Source organism: Phyllostomus discolor, chromosome 8, assembly GCF_004126475.2.
Source record: "Phyllostomus discolor isolate MPI-MPIP mPhyDis1 chromosome 8, mPhyDis1.pri.v3, whole genome shotgun sequence".
Classification (NCBI taxonomy): Eukaryota; Metazoa; Chordata; class Mammalia; order Chiroptera; family Phyllostomidae; genus Phyllostomus; species Phyllostomus discolor.
Genome location: NC_040910.2, coordinates 70,210,267 through 70,232,984, shown reverse-complemented (window position 1 = coordinate 70,232,984; position 22,718 = coordinate 70,210,267). Strand labels below are relative to the sequence as shown.

Below are 22,718 nucleotides of genomic sequence, written 5' to 3'. Positions count from 1 at the left end.
AATTAATTGCTTTACTTTTCAAGAGAATCAAAAATAAATCTGAACATTCAACATTTACTTACGTGCAAAGAATTGACTGGTCCTCACGATCTAGAAAACAAAACAAAACAAACAAAAGAAGAAAGTGACCATTTGCCTGGTTTTTAAAATATTTGATAAAATAAAGTTACAGTAACAGCCTATTAGTAACTCTACACCTCTCAGGTCAAGTTAACTCTTCCCCAACCCTGTTACATTGTCCAGTCAAGTTCACTTACTGCTTTGCCAGATTCTCTGGGAATAAATAACAGCCCAGGCTTAGAAGACTTCATATACCTAATCAACCTTGATTCTTAAGCCTTCATGCTTATCAAATTCAGCTCGGAAGTTTTGTAGCAACATACTTCCTAGAGCTCCACCCTTGCTAAATCATTTTCAGGACCTGTAGGCATTGAAAAATCCCACTTCAAACAAATTCCCTGGGTGAGTCTGAGGCAGGGCCAATTTTGGAAAACCAATGCCTTTCAGAATGGCTTCAAGAACACCCACAACCAGTATTAATGTGACCTCAAAGGAGAAAAAAACTAGTATCAAACACTGAGCAGAAAAGAAGGTTGAAGGAGGATAAACATCTATATGAAGTTTAGCCACTATCAAGTCAAAATGTTACATATACTAAAAATAAGGAAAGAGAGCACAATGAAAAAAGTCTAACATGATTTTGAAGTGATTAATGATTTAAGTATTCAACTCAATTTTTAAAATGAAAAGGCGAAATTCAAATCCACATCCAGCCCATGGGTAAAACCACCAATGTAGGGTGTATGGTTTCCAATCACTTACAAGCATCACTATCTCCAGTTTACAGATAAGAACTGTTCCCCGAATGGGTTAGGTAATCTTCCCAAATCACACAGACACTGAAGGGCAAGGATGCTGGGGTGACAACCAGCTAGCTCTGCTCCTAGCGCCTGTGTTCCCGACAAGCCCAGTTTGCTTTTTTTGTCACTCCTGTATGCTGTGCTTGCTTTCCCCCTGGTGCCCTTGAGCACGCCATCCCATGCCCAACAAGGACTGCACAGTAAGTAGTTCAGGCACAAATAAATGTCATGAAGGAGAAATAAATAGTTCACCACTATGTCATAGGCTTTTCACATAATATTAGCAAAATAAGCAAATCCATTCATATATTCTATGTATAAACTGAGTAATATTACTGCCTGACCCCTTGAGCCTAATTTAATCCCTAATACATGCATGTCTCAGAAATACTGTGGCTGGGTTCCAGACCACCACAATCAAACAAATATTGCAATTAAGCAAGTGGTTAACTTGCTGGTGGACGGTCTTGCCTTCAATTTGTTAAAAAAAAAAAAAAGGCAACATCTGTGAAGCACAACCAAGTGCAATAAAACATAGTATGTCTATAGCTCCTACCCAGTCCCTTCCTTCTGGTTGCTGTAGGCAGCGTTCATAGCACAGGAAAAAAACTAGTGTCTGCCTCCTTTACTGGTTCCCTTTCCCAGAGGTCATCACTTCTTAGACATGCTCCTCCCAGATCCACAAATACTTGGATATCATCAGTGTCCTTTCCTGATCAGCTCAGCTGGATCTCCTCTGGGGAACCTTCCCAGATACTCTCCCTCTGACTCCTCACTGTTGCCCTCTTTGAACCATATTTCGGAGTTAGACAAACAATCCTGCCAACTGCCTGCCCAGTAGAATGTGCTGCCTGAGATCAGAAACTGTCTAATTTCTTTTTTTTTAATATATTTTACTGATTATGCTATTACAGTTGTCCCATTCCCCCCCTCTCCCCTCCACCTCTACCCCCTCTCCCACCCACGTTCCCCCCTTTAGTTCATGTCCATGTGTCATACTTATGAGTTCTTTAGCTTCTACATTTCCCATACTATTCTTACCCTCCCCCTGCCTGTTTTCTACCTACCATCTATGCTACTTATTCTCTGTACCTTTTCCCTCTCTCTCCTCCTCCCACTCCCCTGTTGCTAACCCTCCATGTGATCTCCATTTCTGTGGTTCTGTTCCTGTTCTAGTTGTTTACTTAGTTTCTTTTGGTTTTGCTTTAGGTGTGGTTGTTAATAATTGTGAGTTTGCTGTCCTTTTACTATACATGTCTTTTCTTTATCTTCTTTCCTTAGATAAGTCCCTTTAGCATTTCATAAAATAAGGGCTTGGTGATGATGAACTCCTTTAACTTGACCTCATCTGAAAAGCACTTTATCTTCCCCTCCATTCTAAATGAGAACTTTGCTAGATAGAGCAATCTGGGATGTAGGTCCTTGTCTTTCATGACTTGGAATATTTCTTTCCAGCCCCTTCTTGCCTGTAAGGTCTCTTTTGAGAAATCAGCTGACAGTCTGATGGGAACTCCTTTGTAGGTTACTGTCTCCTTTTCTCTTGCTGCTTCTAGGATTCTCTCCTTCATTTTTACCTTGGCTAGTATAATTATGATGTGCCTTGGTGTGTTTCTTCTTGGGTTCAACTTCTTTGGGGCTCTCTGAGCTTCTTGGATTTCTTGGAAAACTGTTCCCTTTGCCAGATTGGGGAAATTCTCCTTTATTATTTGTTCAAATACATGCTCAGTTTGTTGCTTTTCTCCTTCTCATTCTGGTACCCCTATAATTCGGATGTTGGAACGTTTAAAGGTATCCTGGATGCTCTTAAGCTTTTCCTCGATTTTTTGAATTCTTATTTCATCATGCTTTCCTGCTTGGTTAATTCTATCTTCCTTCTGGTCCACTGTATTGTTTTGAGACTCAGATTCCTTCCTTTCACTATTGGCTCTCCTCCGTGTATCTTCCTGCATCTCTTTTATGGTAACCTGCATCCTTTTATCAAATTGCGCCCAAAACCAACCAATTCCGTGAGCTTTCTGATCACCAGTGGTTTGAACTGTGCATCTGATAGATTGGCTATTTCTTGGTCGCTCAAAAGGATGAGTCCTGGGGGACTGATCTGTTCTGCTGGAAACATGTCTTATGTCTTTCCCTGTCTCTCCTTTTTTTTTTTTGGTCTGGTCGCTCCTGTTATGGTGGGGGGCGGAGCCTTAGGTGTTCACCAGGGCTGGGCACCCCAGTCGCTAGATTGTGACGTTATATGTGGGGGTGGGAGCGGGGATGGGAGGGAACAATGGCGGTAGTTCTGTTCTCTTGGGCTCAGACTCTTCTCTGGGATCCTGGGCCGCGAGCTCTGCCCTGGTCCACAATCACTGCCTCACTGAGTCCGCCAGCCGCAGCTTGCGTACTCAGGGATCACTGCTGCGTTCTTGCGCCCCGGATGGCTGTCGCGCCGATTTCGCGCCAAATTTTCCCCGACCTCTGCGCACCGCCGACCTGCACCAGCCCCATGCCCGCCCGGCTCGTCGTCTCCTACCAGTCTGGATGTACGGGTCTACTTCAACTTCTTGGCTGTCCGACTTCCATTCAGATAAATCCTCTGTCAGTTCTGAGTGTTATTCTGTCTGTAAATTATTGTTGTTCTAATCTCGGTTGTGCGAGGAGGTATGGTGTCCACCTATTCCTCCATCTTGCTGGAAATCCCTATTGTCTAATTTCTTTATTACCAGAATTGCCAGTTGGCTCAGGTCTGCTGAGAGAAATTCAGTGCTAGGTACCATGCCAGGCACTGGCAAAATAGTGGGAACAGGAATCTTCTGTTCTTGTTCCAGCTCTGCCACAAACTAACCAATGTATCTATAAATGAGGCATTGATTCCTTGCTGGTTTCAACTTTTTTACCCATAAAACTAGGCTTTAACAAGTCTTTGCTTATTCACTCTAAATATGAACCATCAGATTGGTTCATTCGTCTAGTCTAAACAAATATCTATAGAACTTCACTACAACAAGTTTTTTTTTTTAATGGATTTTGTGAACTGGTTTACAGATTTAAAGAAACTGAAAGACAAAGTTAAAGCCAAAATTAAATTGCTTGTTAATTAATTCAGAATGGCTCTCTTCCTGCATCTGTACACGCTATTGTCATTGTCTGAAATTTGAGGCCTACACAACTGCAATCTGCCCTTCAGATCTGCCCCACCCTCCATTCCCCCAAGCTTCTCAATCCCCCACCCAACCAAAAACAAAACAAATAAAACAACTCTCTTCAGTGAGACTTGTCTGTTTTCATTATTTGTCTGTCTGGTCTTGTATGGACTTTGGGCCTGAGTCACTACCAGTACAACGGGGGACAGGCTTCATGACCTCCAAGATTCCCTTCAACTGTGGCTGGCCCCCTCCCACCTCCTGCTTCACTCAGTCCAATGTCCCTTCCCTTCAAGGGCCAACTCAGCACTACAACAGTTTACATCATGATCTTTAAAAACTGATAAATGTGACCAGATACAGCCTTATATTGACATTTAAGGGAAACAATTTCAATCTCAAAAGTGCAACTAGCCTTTTGAAGACTAGAGATTCATCTGATAACACATATTTTCCAAAGCACCTGCCCCAAATCACCCACCATTTATGGAGGTGCTTATTAAGTCCATGACAAATTAAATCGTATTTTCAACAGTGAAAAAGGTTTCAAATCAATGACGTCAGCTCCTACTTTATAGAAAAACTAGACAAGAGCAAGTCCAACCCAAAGTAAGTAGAAGGAAGAAAATGATAAATCAATGAAATAAGGAACAGAAAGGAAGAAAAAAAACCCCAGTGAAACCAAATGCTGGTTCTTTGAGAAAAATCAATGAAACCAATAAACTTCTAGCCAGACTGATTAGGAAAAAGACACAAATTACCAATATCTGGAATATGAAAGGCAATACCACTACAGATCCCACAAATACTAAATGGATAATAAGGAAATATTAGGAACCACTGTATGTCAAAAAAATTGATAACTAAGATAAAAGGGACAATTTCTATGAAAGCTCAAGAAGAAATAATAACCTGCATAGTCCTATACCTATTAAAGAAATTGAATGTGTAAAACTGATATGATATTGTATGCCAATTACACCTCAGTAAAAAAATAAATTGAATTTGTAATTAAAAATCTTCCCACAAAGAAAACATAGCTTCACTGATAAATTCTATAAAACATTTAAGGAAAAAATGATACCAATTCTACATAAACTCCAGAAAAAGTGAAGAGGCAGAAACATTTTCCAACACATTCTAAAGTTTTACCCTGATACTAAAATCAGAAAAAGACACTATAAAAAAGGAAATGACATATAAATATCTGTCATAAACAAGGGCACAAAAATTCTTAACAAAATGTTGGCAAATTCAATCTAACAATATACAAAAAGGATAATGCACATGATGAGCAAGTGGTATTTATCATAGAAATTCAAACTTAGCTCAACATCCAAAAGGCAAACTATCTAATTCACTGTATCAACAGACTAAGAAGAAAACCATATAATCATCTCAATAGATGTTGAAAGAGCATTTGATAAGACTCCACATCCACTCATGATTAAACAAACAAACAAACAAACAAACAAAACCTCAGCACACAAGGAATACAGGGAATTTCATCTCCGTGATATAGGGCATCTACAGAAACCCTTTCATTGACATCATCCTCAACAGCGAAAAGCTGAATGCTGCCCTCCTAAGATCTGGAACAGGCAAGGCTGTCTGTTTCATCATACCTACTCAACATCACAAAGTAAGAAAAAAAAACCCACATAGACTTAGAAAGGAGGAAATAACAACGTCTCTATTTAGAGGATAAGATTAGACAATTTTCTGTCTACACAGAAAATCCCAATCTATAAAAACGCTGTCCAGAATAAGTAAATTCTGCAAGGTCACAAAATACAATGTCAATATACTGTATATTTAAAAAGGAATATTTCTATACATTAACAGGGAACAATTAGATATTCAAAATAAAACTCCACTTAATACTAAAAACATGAGATACTTAGTTATATTAAGGGATATATTATATTTAGGTATAAACCCAACAAAAACTGATTTTGTCATTTTTAAAAAAGATTTTACTTATTTATTTTTAAAGGGGAAGGGAGGGAAGAAAGAGAGGGAGGGACACATCAATGTGTGAGAGATTCATCCATCAGTTAGTTTCCTTGCCTCTCGCAAGTCCTTTACCACGGACCTGGCCTGTCACAGCCCAGGCATGTGCCCTGACTGGGAGTCAGACCTTTCAGTTTGTAGGCCAGCAATCAATCCACTGAGCCATACCAGCCAGGGCAAATTTGTAATTTTTGTAATGAAATTTATGTCTAAGGACTTTACTTTCATTCATTCATTCATTCATTCACTCATTATTTCTCAAGCATTTTACTGACACTATATCCTCTAGAATGCAAACTTAAGGAAAAAAAGTTAAGCTCTTTCTGTTTTTGCATTAGACAAACAAACTGTTCACTGGGACTGTATGCTCTGAATCCTCTGCATGGTAAACTCTCTAGCTATAGATCCTCTTTATACACCCAGTTATGTTTAGCTACTTGCTCACATTTGTCATTGAAAGCCTAGATTGATCAGCACTGAAAGGTAGTAGAGCTTCATCAGGCATTGTAGGTGCACCTGACCACCCTAGCAGATGTCTCCACCCAACTGCATTGTGTATATAGTACATCAGCTGGCAGACCCTAATTACAGAATGGAATACAACCAAATTGTTTAGCATGCTTTTTTTTCTTCCCTGTATCAATTTTTAAAATTATTATGTAATCAAAACTATCAACTACTGTAATACTTTTTAACTTTCACATAGAAGGAACTTTTTAACTTACCCACAGAAAGAATGTGTCACATTGCCTCGGTTTTGAATCCTAGATCATACTTCTTACTATTTACATTTTCTTCGTCAAATTTTTAACTTTTTGTGCCCCATAAAATAGGCATAAGTGATCCTATTTACTTTATAGGATTGTTGTTGTGGATTAATACATATAAGCAATTACCTCAGTGCCTAGCACACAGTAATATTCAATAAATGTTCATTCTGGCATTGATAATGATATTAATAATACTGTAATATAGTGATAAGCCACATCTTCATTCTTTTTTTTTTTTTTTTAAGACCAACAGCTATACTGAAAGATAAAGACAGCTGAGCTTCCCATCCCCAGGATCCTGGTGACATCAACCTCAGGTATTCTGCAGCCAGAGAACTGCTCATTCCGTATTGGGACATTAACATTTATCCTTGTTAACTATTTTGTTAGATCTAACTCCCCATTCAACCTATCAAGATATTTTTAAAATTCTATTTCATCAGATGTATTTATTTTCCCTTCCAGTTTTGCATCATCTACAAATTTTATGGGCATGCATCCCACACCTTTAAGTGTATTGATAAAGGTGCTGAAAAGGGCACAAGCCCTTTGTGCAACCCCTGAAAAACCCAGCCAACCTCAATCATTAACAACACTTCAAGTGCAACTTTTTGGCACCCAGCCACAAGGATGTCACGGCCGACTGCGACATGCCATGTGCAAGTCCTAGTTCTCTGTTTACAATGTCTATTCTATTTCCCTTCCTACTAAGCTGAAGTAACATGGTGAATGTTCTCATGTTGTTTTCAGACTGTTAACAATAGAGTCTAGAATCTTTCCTGGCAGGTGTGTTCAAGCTCAGTAGCCTGGAGCTTCTTCCCTTTTAAAAATTAGAGTTAGATATGTGAGCCCACCCCAGCCTTCTGGAAACTCCCCTTCTATACACTTCATAGACCAGGGAGTCAGCAATCTCAACAGTGAGAATGCATTTGTTTAGACGAGGAACTATGATTCAATTAGAGGAGTGAACTCTCTCCAGTTTCTTCTCCCATATAAGGCCAAGTTTGCTCATACATACAAATGCTTTTCTGTACAGGAAGATTATTCTTAACAGAGACACAAACCAAAAACAAAGAAGCTGATAATGCTTCTTTCTTTATTCTCTAGTGTCACTGCCATAGCTACTTAGTATTCTTTGGCTCTGAACTTTTTTTTAATAAAAAAATTGTATTTACTTAGAAGCATTCAGAATGTCAACAAAACAGCTGCAACTTTTTTTTTTTGCAATTACAGAGTGGTATTCAGTTAACAGAACAACAATTATTTTGTATAAGTTGTATCAGAGACAACTGAAGATGAAAAAACTACCATCCCCACATATAACTAATCTGTGCTATGCACCAACAAAAACCTGCTTTAAACTTCCATGCCAATTACAACCCCCATATTGTACCAGGCAAGTTTAGTGGCTGTAGAAAATACCACCAGGACGAGGGCTATCTAAAGACACATTTGATAGTGTGTTAACTATACAAAAAAAAAGACACTGTATAGTTTAAAAACAAATCTTACACAGCCTTACATTTCAATTTTTTTTCTTTAAAAGGAGTGAGTTGTGTACAGGGGGGTAAATGCTTTATAGACAAGAAAAAATACTGCGCTAGAACCAACTTATTCATCATCATCATCTTCTTTGCCTTCCTCCTCCTCCTCTTCATCTTCTTCATCTTCCTCCTCCTCCTTCTTTTTCTTGCTTTTTTCAGCCTTGACAACTCCCTTTTTTGCAGCATCAGGCTTTCCTTTAGCTCGGTATGCAGCAATATCCTTTTCGTACTTCTCGTTTAGCTTACCAGCCTTCTTTTCATAAGGCTGTTTGTCATCTGCAGTGGTGTTATTCCACATCTCTCCCAGCTTCTTTGCAACATCACCAATGGATAGACTGGGATGCTCTCCTTTGATTTTTGGGCGATACTCAGAACAAAACAAGAAAAACGCCAAAGGAGGCCTCTTGGGTGCATTGGGGATCCTTGGACTTCTTTTTTGTTTGCCCTTTAGGAGGAATATAAGTTTTCATTTCTCTTTCATAACGGCCTTGTCTGCTTTTGCCATGTCTTCATATTTTCCTTTCTCTTTAGCAGACATGGTCTTCCACCTCTCTGAGAACTTCTTAGAAAACTCTGAGAAGTTGACTGAGGCATCTGGGTGCTTCTTCTTGTGCTCCTCCCCGTAAGTTTGCCCAAAGAAAGCATATGATGACATTTTGCCTCTTGGCTCCTTAGGATCTCCTTTGCCCATGTTTAATTACTTTTCCTCAGAGCACAGTGTCGTCTAGTGCCCATCTGGCTCGCACTTGCCCCGGTGCTGTCTTTATGGAGCTCAATGTACTGCAATCTGGCTCTGAACTTAACAAAGGTTTTTACGTCATTTTTTTTACCCTCACCTGAGGACATGCTCATTAATTTCTAGAGAGAGGTGAAGGGGTGGAAAGACAGAGGGTGAGAAACATCAATCAGTTGTTTGCCTCATAAGGCAACTTATGAGTTGCCTCTCATAAGTGCCCTGACTGGGAATCGAATCCCTGAACTTTCTGTTGACTAGACAATGCTCCAACCAACTGAGCCACAGCAGCCAGGGCAAGAAAGGTTTTTAAATCTAATCTTTTTTTAAGCCTAAGTTGATTTTGGATATTGAACCGATATTGAACCTGTCCTTACCTATCTATGACACTATTCTATTCTAGTCTCAAAGTATCTCTTAATTATCTCAGAGGACCTGGTATATAAAAGTATCCAAGTAACACTTGAATTAGAAATCAGTAGTGTACTTTATCAACTCCCTCACACTCTCCTTCAGACCCAGTCACCAAAACAGCCTTTTCATGACCTACAAATTTGATGACAGGTGGATATGGCATATCCTCTATTCTTTTTTTTTAAGACTTTATTTATTTTTAGAGAGAGGGGAAGGGAGGGAGAAAGAGAGGGAGAGAAACATCGATTGGTTGCCTCTCAAACTCCTCCAACCGGGGACACTTGGCCCACACCCTGGGCCTGTGCCCTGACTGGGAATCAAACCAGCATTCAGTTTGCAGGATGGTGCTCAATCCACTGAGCCACAGCAGCCAGGGCAAGTGTATCCTACTTCCTGATGATCATGCAACTACTGTATATGAACCACATAGATTTTAATATACTTTATAGAATTTATTTTTAAAGAAATAAAAGGAGATGGGGGAGTTATAAAAGACTTCACATAGCACTAGGAAGTCCCACGTCTAACGCAGCCTTTTTGAGCAATGTTAAATGCATTCAAAACTGCTACATTTTGTCTTTTTAAAAACACATCCCTCCAAAAACCACTGTGTTTAAAGCCATGATTCAAATGAATGATTCTTCAAATTTTTATTTCATTCTAAACCCAAAAGAAAACAATCAAAACCAACCAATTCAACACATAGGTTTTAACTTTTGCTGTCTGTTTTACATGCATTTAAATCAGAAATAGTTCATAATTTTTATTTCCCCAGTGAAGCATTCACCTTTTCTATTTTCTTCCTGTTGGCCCTTCCTGTTGGTTTTAAAACCTAAAGAGCTTTTGTTATACTAGATTGTGGTGGAGATCAAATGTATATACAAACTAGATGCTTTTGAAACAATTTTTTTTAAACTTCAGCTCTTTATTCTTTTTTTTTTTTAAAGATTTTATTTATTTATTTATTTTTAGGGAGGAAAGGTGGGGGAGAGAGAGAGAGACAGAGAGAGAGAGAGAGAGACAGAGACAGAGAGAGAAAGAGACAGAGAGAGAGAGACAGAGAGAGAGACATCAATGTGCGGTTGCTGGGGGTCATGGCCTGCAACCCAGGAATGTAACCTGGCTGGGAATCGAACCTGGGACACTTTGGTTCCCAGCCCGCGCTCAATCCACTGAGCTACACCAGCCAGGGCTGAAAACAATTTTTTATTACGTTATTACAGTTGTCCCAATTTTTCCCCCTTCCCCCCCTCTGCCCAGTACTCCCCTTTCCTCCAGCAATCCCCCCTTAGTTCATGTCCATGGGTCATGCATATAAATTCTTTTGCTTCTCCATTATCTATACTATTCTTAACCTCCCCATCCTTGCACCTTTTCCCCCATTATCCCCTTCCCTCCTCCTAGCTGATAACCCTCCAAATGATCTCCATATCTATGATACTGTTCCTGTTCTGGTTATCTGCTTAGTTTGTTTTTTTCAATTCAGTTATTGATGGTTGTGAATTTGTTGCCATTTTAAAGTTCATAGTTTTTATCTTCTTCTTAGGTAAGTCTCTTTAACATTTTATATAAGGGTTTTTGGTGATAATCCACTCCTTTAGCTTTATCTTGTCTGGGAAGCATTTTATCTGCCCTTCCATTCTAAATGATAGCTTTGCTGGATAGAGTAATCTAGGTTATAGGTCCTTGCTTTTCATCATTCAGAATATTTCTTGCCTGAAAAGTTTCTTTTTGAGAAATCAGCTGACAGTCTTTTGGGAACTCCTTCGTAGGTAACTCCGCTTTTCTCTTGCTGCTTTTAAGATTCTCTCTTTAACATTTTGGCATTTTAATTATGATGTATCTTGGTCTGGTCCTCTTTGGGTCCAACTTGTTTGGAACTCCCTGTGCTTCCAGGACTTGTACGTCTAGTTCCTTTGCCAAATTAGGAAAGTGTTCTTTCATTATTTTTTCAAATAAGTTTTCAATTTCTTGCTCTTCCTCTTCTCCTCTGACACCCCTCTGATTCAGATGTTTGCACATTTGGAGATGTCCCAGAGGCTCCCTATACTACCCTTGTTTTTTTTTTTTTTTATTCTTTTTGCTTCTTGCTGTCGTGGTTGAAAGCTTATTTCTTCCTTATGTTCCAAAACATTGGTTTGAATCCTGGCTTCCTCCCCTCCACTGATGGTTCCCTGTAGGTTTTTCTTTATTTTAGTTGGTGTAACCATCATTTCTTCCTTTATGTTGTTGTCCTATTCAATGAGTTCTTTGAGCATCCTGATGATCAGTGTTTTGAACTTTGCATCTGATAGGCTGCCTATCTCCATTTCATTTAGTTCTTTTTCTGGAGTTTTGTTCTGTTCTTTCATTTGGGCTATATCTTTGTCTCCGCAATTTGGCAGCCTCCCTGTATTTATTTGTGTGTTTTAGGTAGGGGTGCTTTGATTCTCTATCTTAGTAGTATGGCCTATGGTAGAAAAGTTACCTGTGTATAAATTGTGTGGGGTGGAGCCTTAGGTAATTGCCAAGGCAGGGCAAATTGCTTTGCTTTGTGGCTCTGTATAGGGGGAGGGGACAATGCCATTGCCTGGTTTCTGGAGATCTGCCTGGCACTTGCCCCATTTCCAGTCACTTCACCCACTTCCCATATGTGACTGGTGCCCTTCCAGCTGTTGCCCTGGTGGTGAATCCTAGAATGGGTACGTGTACAGATGTTCTAAGTCAGTGTGGGCTCTTTAAGCTGAGTCTCCTGAAAATCCGGCAGTTTCTTCTGCTGCCCCACTGGTTTTTATAGTCAGAAGTTATGGGGATCTATCTTCCCAGTGCTGGGACCCTGAGCTGTGTGCTGGGCCCGAGGCTGGGATTGCTGGCTCCCAAGGTATCCTTCCCAATTTTCGTCTACCACATGTGAATGTGGAATTGTCTGTTATGCCACCCCCGCCTCTCCCTGCCACACCAGATCTCCACCCTTCTCTGTGACTATGCCCCTCTTACTAGCCATCTGCATGAATGTGGCTTCTTTAAATCCCTGGTTGTCAGACTTCCCTACAGCTTGATTTCTGACGATTAACCCACGATTCTGGGTGGGTTGTTTTTTTTTTTTTTAGATCTACTTGTAATTCTTTCTATATGGTTGTGCAAGGAGGCAAAGCTGTGTCTACTTATACCTCAACCTTGACCAGATGTCTAAAAACTAGATGCTTTTTAACATAAAAATTAACATGGAGTATTTATGAAGAAACAAACATGCCAGCTTCCTATAAGTATAGCCATTTCACCCATTCTAATCTTAAGAATTCATACATTTTTACAATAACATTACTTTAATTTTTAATCTTTTAAAAAAGATTTTTTAAATTTTAATCTTTTTTTTGAAAAAACTAGTATCTAGTAAAATACCTAACCACACTTAAGAAATTTTAAGTATTTAGTGTGCTAACGTTCCCAATTACCTTGAAGCATGCATCTGTAAGCAGACTCAGATATAGCATAGATGTGTGGCGGCATCTCGTGACGTTTCTTTCCTCTGTACATTTCAATAATATTCTCAGAGTAAATTGGAAGATTCTTGTAAGGATTTATGACTACACAGAAGAGTCCAGAATAAGTCTAGAATAAAAATAAAATACAATGTTTACAAAATGCATATACGGGACAAATGGAATTCACACAGTAATTTGAACAGGGAAACTCTATCCTTTGGATAATTAATCTATTCCCAAAATTAAATCTAGCCCACAAAATGCAATTCCAAACCACAAGTAGTTCTGTCACAGAGAGATTATTAAGTGAGTCTGCCCTGGATTCAATCCCTCATCTGTAAAGTGGAAATAATAATATATGCTTCATGTTTTCATAGGGCTACTATAAGGTTCAAACAACGTTATTTGCCTTTTCACGTTCATTCTTTCCCAAGAGTACTAGGTATGAAAAGTTCATTAACATAGTTTCAGATTACACATTGTAAATAATCTTTAAGAAAATACCATTTAAGTTGGGTATTCTACCAAAAAAGAATATCCACAATTATCTGAAAAGGTGATTATTAAAGAGATTCACAAAGTAGAAAACTTTTCACTCTTCTGATTTTTTAAAAATATAGTTTTCATAAAAATAATTTACATTAACTTGTTATATAGTTAAGTGAATTTATTTAAGTAAATGAATAACTATTTTAAAATTTTGCTCTAATTTTTAATACAGTAAATATAAATAAATATAACCCCCATAAACAAAATCTCTTTGGGGGTCCTCAATAACTTTTAAGAGCCACTAGTCTAGAAGATACAATCCTTTCCTGATCCATATCAGTACTCAGAACAGATACTTTGAGCACTTTTGACTTTGGGGTGTAGTTGCACATGGAATGATTTCTGAGAATAATCTGCAAAACTGACCCTGGGAATTACACAGAAAAACAAGGTCAGTTAGGACTGCTGCCAGGTGCTGCAGTCCTGAGGGACTGAAGGTACTTGGAAAGCACACTCAGTCGCATTACGATGCAGACCTTTTTTTTAATTTAAGGTGGTTGGGGTAAACCAAATCTAAAGGCAGGAGGACACTAACCTAGGACAAGAAGTGATGGCATCTGGCTCATGGCCTGCCTCCCCGGAAGGCACTAAGGGAGACCCTAACCAACAGCTGTGCTGGGAAGGGCTGAAACCCTTGGCGGTTGCCACCAGAAGGCACTCTAGAGACCACTCTATTTTGAATACTGCAGTTACTAATGCTGAAACAAGAGGCTGAAACCCTGCCAGAAATGGTTGTTAAGTGTGCTCAGAACTGTCTCTGTAGCTGTTCTCTAGCTTTCCTTAACTCACAATGGAAGGCTCTAACATGGATGGCCCTTCCTTATCTAGATCAGAGCTATAGGAGAGGACAAAGAGCAGAGTCCCCGCCGAAGGTCACTGAGCTGTCTGCCTTACATCTGAAGCAATGAGATGGACACGTGTCCCCTGTTTGCCTGAGCCACAGTAATGATTGTCCTTGCCCCTCCCTTGCTGACCACTTAGGTCTTCAGACTGCTGGCTTTCTCATAGTGCAGCACAGAGCTAGACAGCCCTGGCCAACTCCTGGGCCTCTCACACCATCGACTTGGCTCTTTCTCCCTAATCAAGTCTCTCACCTAGTAGTCTAGCCTCTCTCCGCTGCCCCTGTGACTAAGAGGCACTGAGGGACAATAAAAACAAAGACTGTATCAAGAAAAGTGAAACAGCTGAGGAGAAGCAATCTGAATAATTTGTTATTGGGTTTATTTATATACAGTAAAGTTTACAAATCAAAACTGTACATCTTAATGATTTTATATATATATATATATATATATATATATATATATATAACTTTATGAAGCTACAGATTTTCTACTTTACTTTTACAAGAAACAAATAATTACAGACTGGCAAAAAGAAAAAAGGAAAAAAAAGAAGCTCCCAGTAACATACATTCTATATGTATGACATGGTAACAAATCGTAACAATGATATCTTTATTCAGAAATAATTCTAACATGTGCCTGCCATGTGTTGGGTACTTTTCTGAGGACTAGGATTACAAAAATGAGTAAGTCTCACAAATATGAGTAAGTCATCAAAAAACAAGGTTAAATAATCATCAGTATCCTACATGTGCCAAAGAGAGGCAGTAATAAATGTTTAAGTGGAAATATTAAATTAAAGTGCTTAAAGAAGTAACTTCTATCTAGAAAATCAGCTCAAATGTTAGGCTCCTGCATGACTGATAGGTATCGCTTCTGTCTTTCCCCAATGCACGTGGTAGGAGAGCAGCATGTCTCAGTAATTTCTTTGACACCCTAAAGTTCAAAGTAAACTCCACTGAAGTATTTAAAAACACATACTCTAGAGATGAAGACAATGAATATACAGTAAAAAAAAAAGAAAGACACAATATACGGTACTAAAAAGAAAGTGGTACAAACAGAAAAAGATTTATAGAAATTATAAATAAACTACTGAAGAACACATGAGCCCCAGGCACTGAAACCCATGGCCATCTTTTCAGAAACTCGAAGACTAGGTACAAAAATTCAGACCTAGATATCTTTGATGTTCTTTTGAAAGACTATGAGGTCAAAAGCTGGGATAAAGGAAACCCTATTAAAATAGTAAGAGCATAAAAGTTGGTGATAGGATATATCCAAGGCAGAGTGAGAAGTCCAGTCTATCTGAAAATTGTTTGTACAGTGGAATGTGAGAGGTAATGAGCCTAAAAGGTCACACTGAACAATTTAGATGTTGTCCTCTATCAGTGATTAGGTATTAGAGGTTCAGCACAGAAGAGTGATGAAAAGAAAGAAGCATTTTTGAAACAGTATAAATCTGGCAGCCATGTGGAAAACAGAGTGAAGGGCAAGAGGTGAGAAGCAGGAAATGGAGACTGCGGAACAGTCCTGGCACCAGAACAGCCTCGATGAGAGAAAAAGCAATACAAGAACAGAGAAGGGATGAGTCACGGAGAAAGCTGGATGGAGACTAAACAGTACTCAGTAAGTCTGAATAGAGAAAAACTATTTAAGATACAAGTTAAAGACTCAAGGGTTTATAATCTTTAGAGACTAGAAAAGTTACTGTTGGACAAGAAAAAGAATTTAATTTGTGGGAAAAATACTGAATCGCTTTTAACATTTTGAGACTGGAGTATATTACCAGAAGATTCATTATAATAGATGAGGCCAGTAGAATGCCTAGTAAGTAGTTGGAAATACTAAATTGCTAAAGCCTGTGAACCAAAAGGTCACTGGTTCGATTCCCAGTCAGGGCACATCCTCAGCTGGCTCCTGTGAGAGAGGCAACTAACTGGTAGATGTTCCTCTCTCCCTCTTTCTCCTTTCCCCTCCCTCTAGAAATAAATAAATAAAATCTTTAACAAAAAGAAATTAAGTGGCTGTGTGTAACAGCAAATTAGATACAGCTGAGGAATTAGTTACTTGACATTTTAATTAGAAGCAAATATCTATGGAAGAAAACAGGATGGAAATATAGAAGAATGTGAGAGATATATGGGATATGATGAAAAGGCCTGAAATACAAGATATTTGAGTCCAGAAAGAAGAAAAGAGAGGATGGAGTAGAAGCATATGTGAAGAGATAACAGCTAAGAATTTTCCAGAACAAATGGCATCAAAGCACAGATTCAAAAACACTATAAACTCCAACCAGAATGTATTAAAACAAAAACAAACAAACAAACAAAAAAACTCCACACCACACCTTACCTAAGCACATCAGAACATCAGAGTAAAACTGCCTGCTGAAAGCCAAAGGCAAAGAGAAAATTTTAGAAACAACCAAGGGAGGGGGGGAGTGGTGAAAAAAAGAATTATCTTTAAAGAAATAGCAATAAAACAATAAGTTGAATTCTCAACATAAAAAAGTGGAGGGCCCTGGCTGGTGTACTTCTGTGGATTGAGTGCCAGCCTGTGAACCAAGGGGTCACCGTTTTGATTCCCAGTCAGGGCACATGCCTGGGTTGTGGGCCAGGTCCCCAGTAGTGGGTGTGTGAGAGGCAAACACACATTGATGTTTCTCTCCCTCCTTTCCCCTCTTTCTAAAAATAAATAAAATAAAATAAAATTAAAAGTGGAAGGGATAACACACTGCAGTGGTATCTCTAAAGGCTAAAAGGAAATAATTGCCAGCTTGAAATTCTAAACAAGGGGAAACAAAGAACTTTAAAATGAAGATGAAACACAGACAGCGTCACACAAATAAAGCCTTTCTAAAAGATGAAAGCTAAGAGATGTAGGAAAAAATTAAAAGCAGTAGAAAGTAAATGGATAAGACTAAATAGGTACTGACTGAGAAGGAATAAGTATCTTGTGGGTTTTAAAACACAGAGCGTTAAACAGCGGTGGCACATAACTTTGGGAGGGAGGAGTAAATGGAGTTTAAGGGCTCTGAGGTCCAAGCTAATACTGATGTCAGACAAAGTTGCACACTGAAAATAAAGATCATCACCCTGGCTGGTGTGGCTCAGTGAACTGAGTGCGGGAACTGAGTGAGTGAACTGTGAAACAAAAGGTCGCCAGTTTGATTCCCAGTCAGGGGACATGCCTGGGTTGCAGGCCATGTCCCCAGTTGGGGTCATGCAAGAGGCAACCACGTATCTCACCCATTCATGATTCTCTTCCTCTCTTTCTCCCTCCCTTCCCCTCTCTCTAAAAAAAAGTAAAAGAAATCATGATGATTCACCAGAAAGACATAAAAATTCCACATTTGTACATACATGGTAACATAACTTCAGCAGTATATAGCAGAAAACTGACAGAACTAAAAATAGAAACAAAGACAGTAATATGGAACAAGCAGATAAAAATAAAAAATCGTAGGAACACGTAAGACTGAATGACAATGCACGTGTAAGAGATATTGCATCCAATGATGGCCGTATATGTTTTTCGAGTGCACAATGACCCCTTATCCAAACTGACCAGAAGAAGGAGCACAAAGCAAGTCTAATACATTTCAGGACTAAAATTATTCAGGGTATGTTCTCTGACCAAGGGTGGATTATATTAGAAATAACAAAATAAATCTGAAAATCATCTGGTGTTTGGAAATTAAGCAATTTAGTTCTAAATAGCCTGTGAAGGCAACAAAGATATCCTCATTATTTTGAACCAAATGACAATAAAAACAAAACACATTAAAACTTGTAGAATACTGCTAAAGCTTATTACTTAGAATAAAATGTATAGCCTTTAAAGTACTTATTAGAAAATGACTAGCTGAAAAAAGAATCAGTGATCTAAGTATCCATCTCAAAAACTAGATAATGAACAAATTACCCCATAGAAAGTATAAAAAAAAATACAGCATCCAGCACAAATAATGCCCCTTTTTATTACAAAATCACAAGCATATACTTCTATACCCATAACAATATCACACTCAAGTACACCATATGACACTTTAGGTGAAATGTTCAAATTAAAACTGTAAATTATTACATCCATATTATCACCCTACCAACCACGCTCAAGCAGGTTTTACTTCTGCCGGACTCTGTGTGCGTGTGCGTGCGTGTGTCAGACCCACTTCAAATGGAGTCGGAGCTGCATCCTGGAGGAACTACCTTGAAGATCGTATGCCTCAAAGCTTCAGAACGTTAAAGCAGCAGAATAACCTTTGGACTGAACCTAAAAAGCACTGTATCTCAATCATTTGCAAAGATGACAAGAAATCAGATATTATGACTACTAGGACTGATTAACTACCAGACTGAAAAATTAAAAAACGTTTTTCAAATTAGTCACTAGTTGGCTTATCTGCACCTATAGAAACGCCTTCCGTCCACTGACGTGGTTATTCCCCTTCCCTTTCTCATAAATGCCCCTGCCTTTGTCTCCTAACGGGAGTATTATTAGGGCATCTGCCTAGATCAGTGCTTTCCAAACAGCTGTTTTTTAAAATCTCAAAATAAATTCATGTTGTCTCTCACTTTGGCCCTTTATTTTTAGGTTAATGGTACAGCATGGTGGCCACTTACGAGAAGGGCACACCTGAGAAACATGGCGCCAGGGGACCGTGTCCCGTGCAAACATCACAGGGCGCACTGACGCAGACCTAGGTGCGATAACCGCTGCACGCCTGGCTGCATGGCGCAGCCTACCGCTCTGCAGAGGAGGAAAAATAATTTTCTCTTTGACTGGGATCCTGGCTGAGACATCCTTGCGATAAAAGATTAACAGGAGAAAAACAAATGGAAGCTTAGTAACATGTATACTTCCCGTATACATGGGAAGACCCAGGAAAACTGAGTAATTTGCCAAAATGGCTGAAGCCACTACCTTAAATACCATCTTCAGCTGAAGACAAAAGAAAATTTCGGGGTGGGGGTGTCATTTATGGAAGCTTACTAGGGAAAAGAAGCACAGTAAACACAGTAAGGTTGTTATGCCGATATAAGTATTCTGAATTGATTCGAGTTTCTAGAGACAAGGTCACGCCCTCGTCCAGTACAGGAGGGAGGCGCCGTGACAAGCGGAGATCTCCCTTACAAATTTGAGTCACCTTTTACAAAAGGTAACTGCATGTGGCTTTCAGAGCTTCTCCCAAGTCTGCTGTTTCTTAAAAATTAATCGGCCTAAAATAATCCTGAAGCCAGGGACATATTTTGGGGTGACACAATTCTGTTCCCCTATAAGCTCCTTGGCTACACACCCGTACAGCATGTTACTGTACTGAACACTGTGGGCAGCTGTAACACAATGGTGAGCATTTGTGTAATGCCTTGTGCTCTGACAGTCCTACCTCATTGGGTAATAGAAATTTTTCACTTCCGTTATAATCTTGAGACAACGGTCATATATACAGAGCTCATCACTGACCAAAACATCATGCAGCAGATGACTGTAAAAGAAATGAAGTAAATGTATTAAAGGTAGACAAGATAGGTGAAGAATACAGCAGTTGGATGAAGGAAGGAAGAAAGGAGGTAAGGGAGGGAGGGAGGAAGGGAGGGAAGGCAGAGGGCACCAACAAAGTCAGTTCTTTGAAAAGACTAATAACTGCCAACATAAGAAATGGCCAAACCTGTAGGAATTTTTACGAGTTTAGTTGAGCCAACTAACAACAATTGCTGGGAAGCAGAGCCTCAACAGATTGAGGAAATGCTCTGGAAAATGGCAGTTTTGCACCTTATTTTATACATTATGATCAAAAGAGAAGACGTAAGTAGGTTCCACGAAAGCCATTGCTGAAACCTCTGGGATTGGATAAAAAGTAAAATGATGGACAGCCTTTTAGATAGGTGGGCACAGGGTGGTTAACAGTCAGCAATGGACACAACAATAACCATGAGGAGACTGGGGTCTGCCCCAGGGGTGGGGCCTGTGCATTGGAGGGGTCTGGGAAAAGGAAATATGACAGACATTCCAAAGGTTTGTTATTGTAGATGCAAAAAAAAAAAAAAAAAAAAGACAAGACAGGCCCAGTTAAGGTCAAGACTGACTTTTGTCAGGGAAAATTCCAGCCTAGGACACAACTGCCTGCCATGACTTAATTTTAGTTACAAAGTTTTTCATTTCAGACCATCCCAGGTGACTACTTTGGTCTCTGGGTCTGTGAGGCCATCATGCAGCCTCCGTGAGCTTATCAGGGTTAGCATGCAGCCCCTTTCTGTCCGTATAACATGGATAAACCTCTGATGAGACTCATTAAAAAAAAAAAGAACAAATTATTAGTATCAGAAATGAAAATGAACATCACTACAAATCCTGCAGAAAATAAGAGGTTATTATGAACAACCTTACACCAATAAATTTGAAAATGTAGATAAAATGGACAAATTCCTAGAAAAAGTTACGAAAACTGATACAACTATTGACGAAAAACTTTTCCCACAAAGAAAACTATATTATTTTAAAAGAAATAACATAAATCCTATCCAAAGTCTTCCAGAGAACACATGAAGATAAACTATTACTCAATTCATTTTATAAAACCAGCATAATTTTGCTAGCAAAATATGACAAGGACAGTGCAAGAAAGGAAAATTTTAAGTCAGCCTCACTCATTAGATGCAAAAATCACAAACAAAATACAGAATCTAGGAATCTAGTAATACATATAAAGTGTATATATAAAAAAGAATACTTGGGTCCTTGCAAGGCTAGTTTTAACACTAAAATTCAACACAATTACAAAATAACCAGAAAAATCACACTATCATCCATGCAGGTAAAAACTAAGAGTAGAATGAAACTTCTCTTAATCTGATAAAAGAATATTCAAAATAAAAACTATAGCGAACATCATTTAAAACATTTTTTAAATTTAATTTCCAATTACAGTTGACATATGATATATTAGTTTCAGATGTACAACATAGTGATTACACATTTATATAACTTAAGAAGTGACCATCCTAGGGGCACCAAGACAAAGAAATATGACCCAAATGAAAGAACACAGCAAAACCTCAGAACTAAGTGACGAGGACATTGCAAAACTAACTGATGGAGAATTTAAAGCCCTGGTAACTAAAATGCTCACAGAACTGATTGAGCTTGGTCGAAAAAAGGAAAGACACCCAAAATGAAATAAAGCAAAATATTCAGGGAACCAACAGTGACAAGGAAACCAGGATTCAAAGCAACGATTTGGAAAAAAGGAAGAAATAAACATCCAACTGGATCAGAACAAAGAAACAAGAATCCAGAAAAATGAAGAGAGGCTGAAGGCTCTCTGGGACAACCTGAAATGTTCCAATATCTGAATTATAGGGGTGCCAGAAGGAGAAGAGTAACAGCAAGAAATTGAAAACTTATTTGAACAAATAATGAAGGAAAACTTCCCCAATCTCATGAAGGAAATAGACTTCCAGGAGATCCAGGAAGCCCAGCAGAGAGTCCCAGAGAAGTTGGACCCAAAGAGGAACACACCAAGGCACATCATCATTAAGTTATCCAAGATTAAAGACAAAGAGAAAATCCTAAGAGCAGCAACAGAAAAGGAGACAGTTACCTACAAAGGAGTTCCCATAAGGCTACAAGCTGATTTCTCAATCCCTTTATAGGCAAGAAGAGGCTGGAAAGAAGTACTTGAAGTCATGAAAGGCAAGGACCTACATCCAAGATCACTCTATCCAGCAAAGCTTTCATTTAGAATGGAAGGGCAGATGAAGTGCTTCCCAGGTAAAGTCAAGTTAAAGGAGTTCATCATCACCAAGCCCTTATTATATGAAACATTAAAGGGACTTATCTAAGAAAAAGAAAATAAAAAATATGAATAAAAGGGCAACAAACTTATAACTATCAACAAATGAACCTAAAAGAAAAATAATGAAAACAAAACTAAGCAAACAGCCAGAACAGGAGCAGAATCAGAGAAATGGAGATCACACAGAGGGAGTTCAGGGGGAGGGGGAAGGGAGGACTAGGGGGAAAAGGTACAGGGAAGAAGCATAACTAGTAGGCATAAAATAGGTGGGGAGAGATAAAAAATGGTATGGGAAACAGAGGACTCAAAGAACTTATATGTACAATCCATGGACACAAACTAAGGGGTGTGGGATGCTGGAGGGTTGGGGGGCAGGGTGGAGGGGGGATAAGGGGGGAAAAATTGGGAAAGCTGTAATAGCATAATCAATAAAAAATACTTTAAAAAAGTGAACATCCTGATAAGTCTAATACCCTTCTGACACCATAAATAATGATTACAGTATTACTGACTATATTCCCTATGCTCTACTTTACATCCCTGTGACTATTTTCATAGCTGGCAATTTGTACTCTCTAATCCCTTTCACCTTTTTCA

At 38.9% G+C, this 22,718-nt stretch overlaps 1 protein-coding gene and 1 pseudogene across 1 annotated transcript in view; both read right to left on the bottom strand.

The window, feature by feature from the left end:
* The window catches only part of MYH10 (myosin heavy chain 10), a 146,299-nt gene that overhangs the window by 108,388 nt on the left and 15,193 nt on the right, over positions 1 to 22,718 (bottom strand). The window contains 2 exon segments of the mRNA XM_036033012.1: positions 63 to 90; positions 12,894 to 13,050. Coding sequence (XP_035888905.1) covers positions 63 to 90; positions 12,894 to 13,050 — 185 coding nt within the window.
* Positions 8,289 to 9,045, bottom strand: LOC114515015 (annotated as a pseudogene).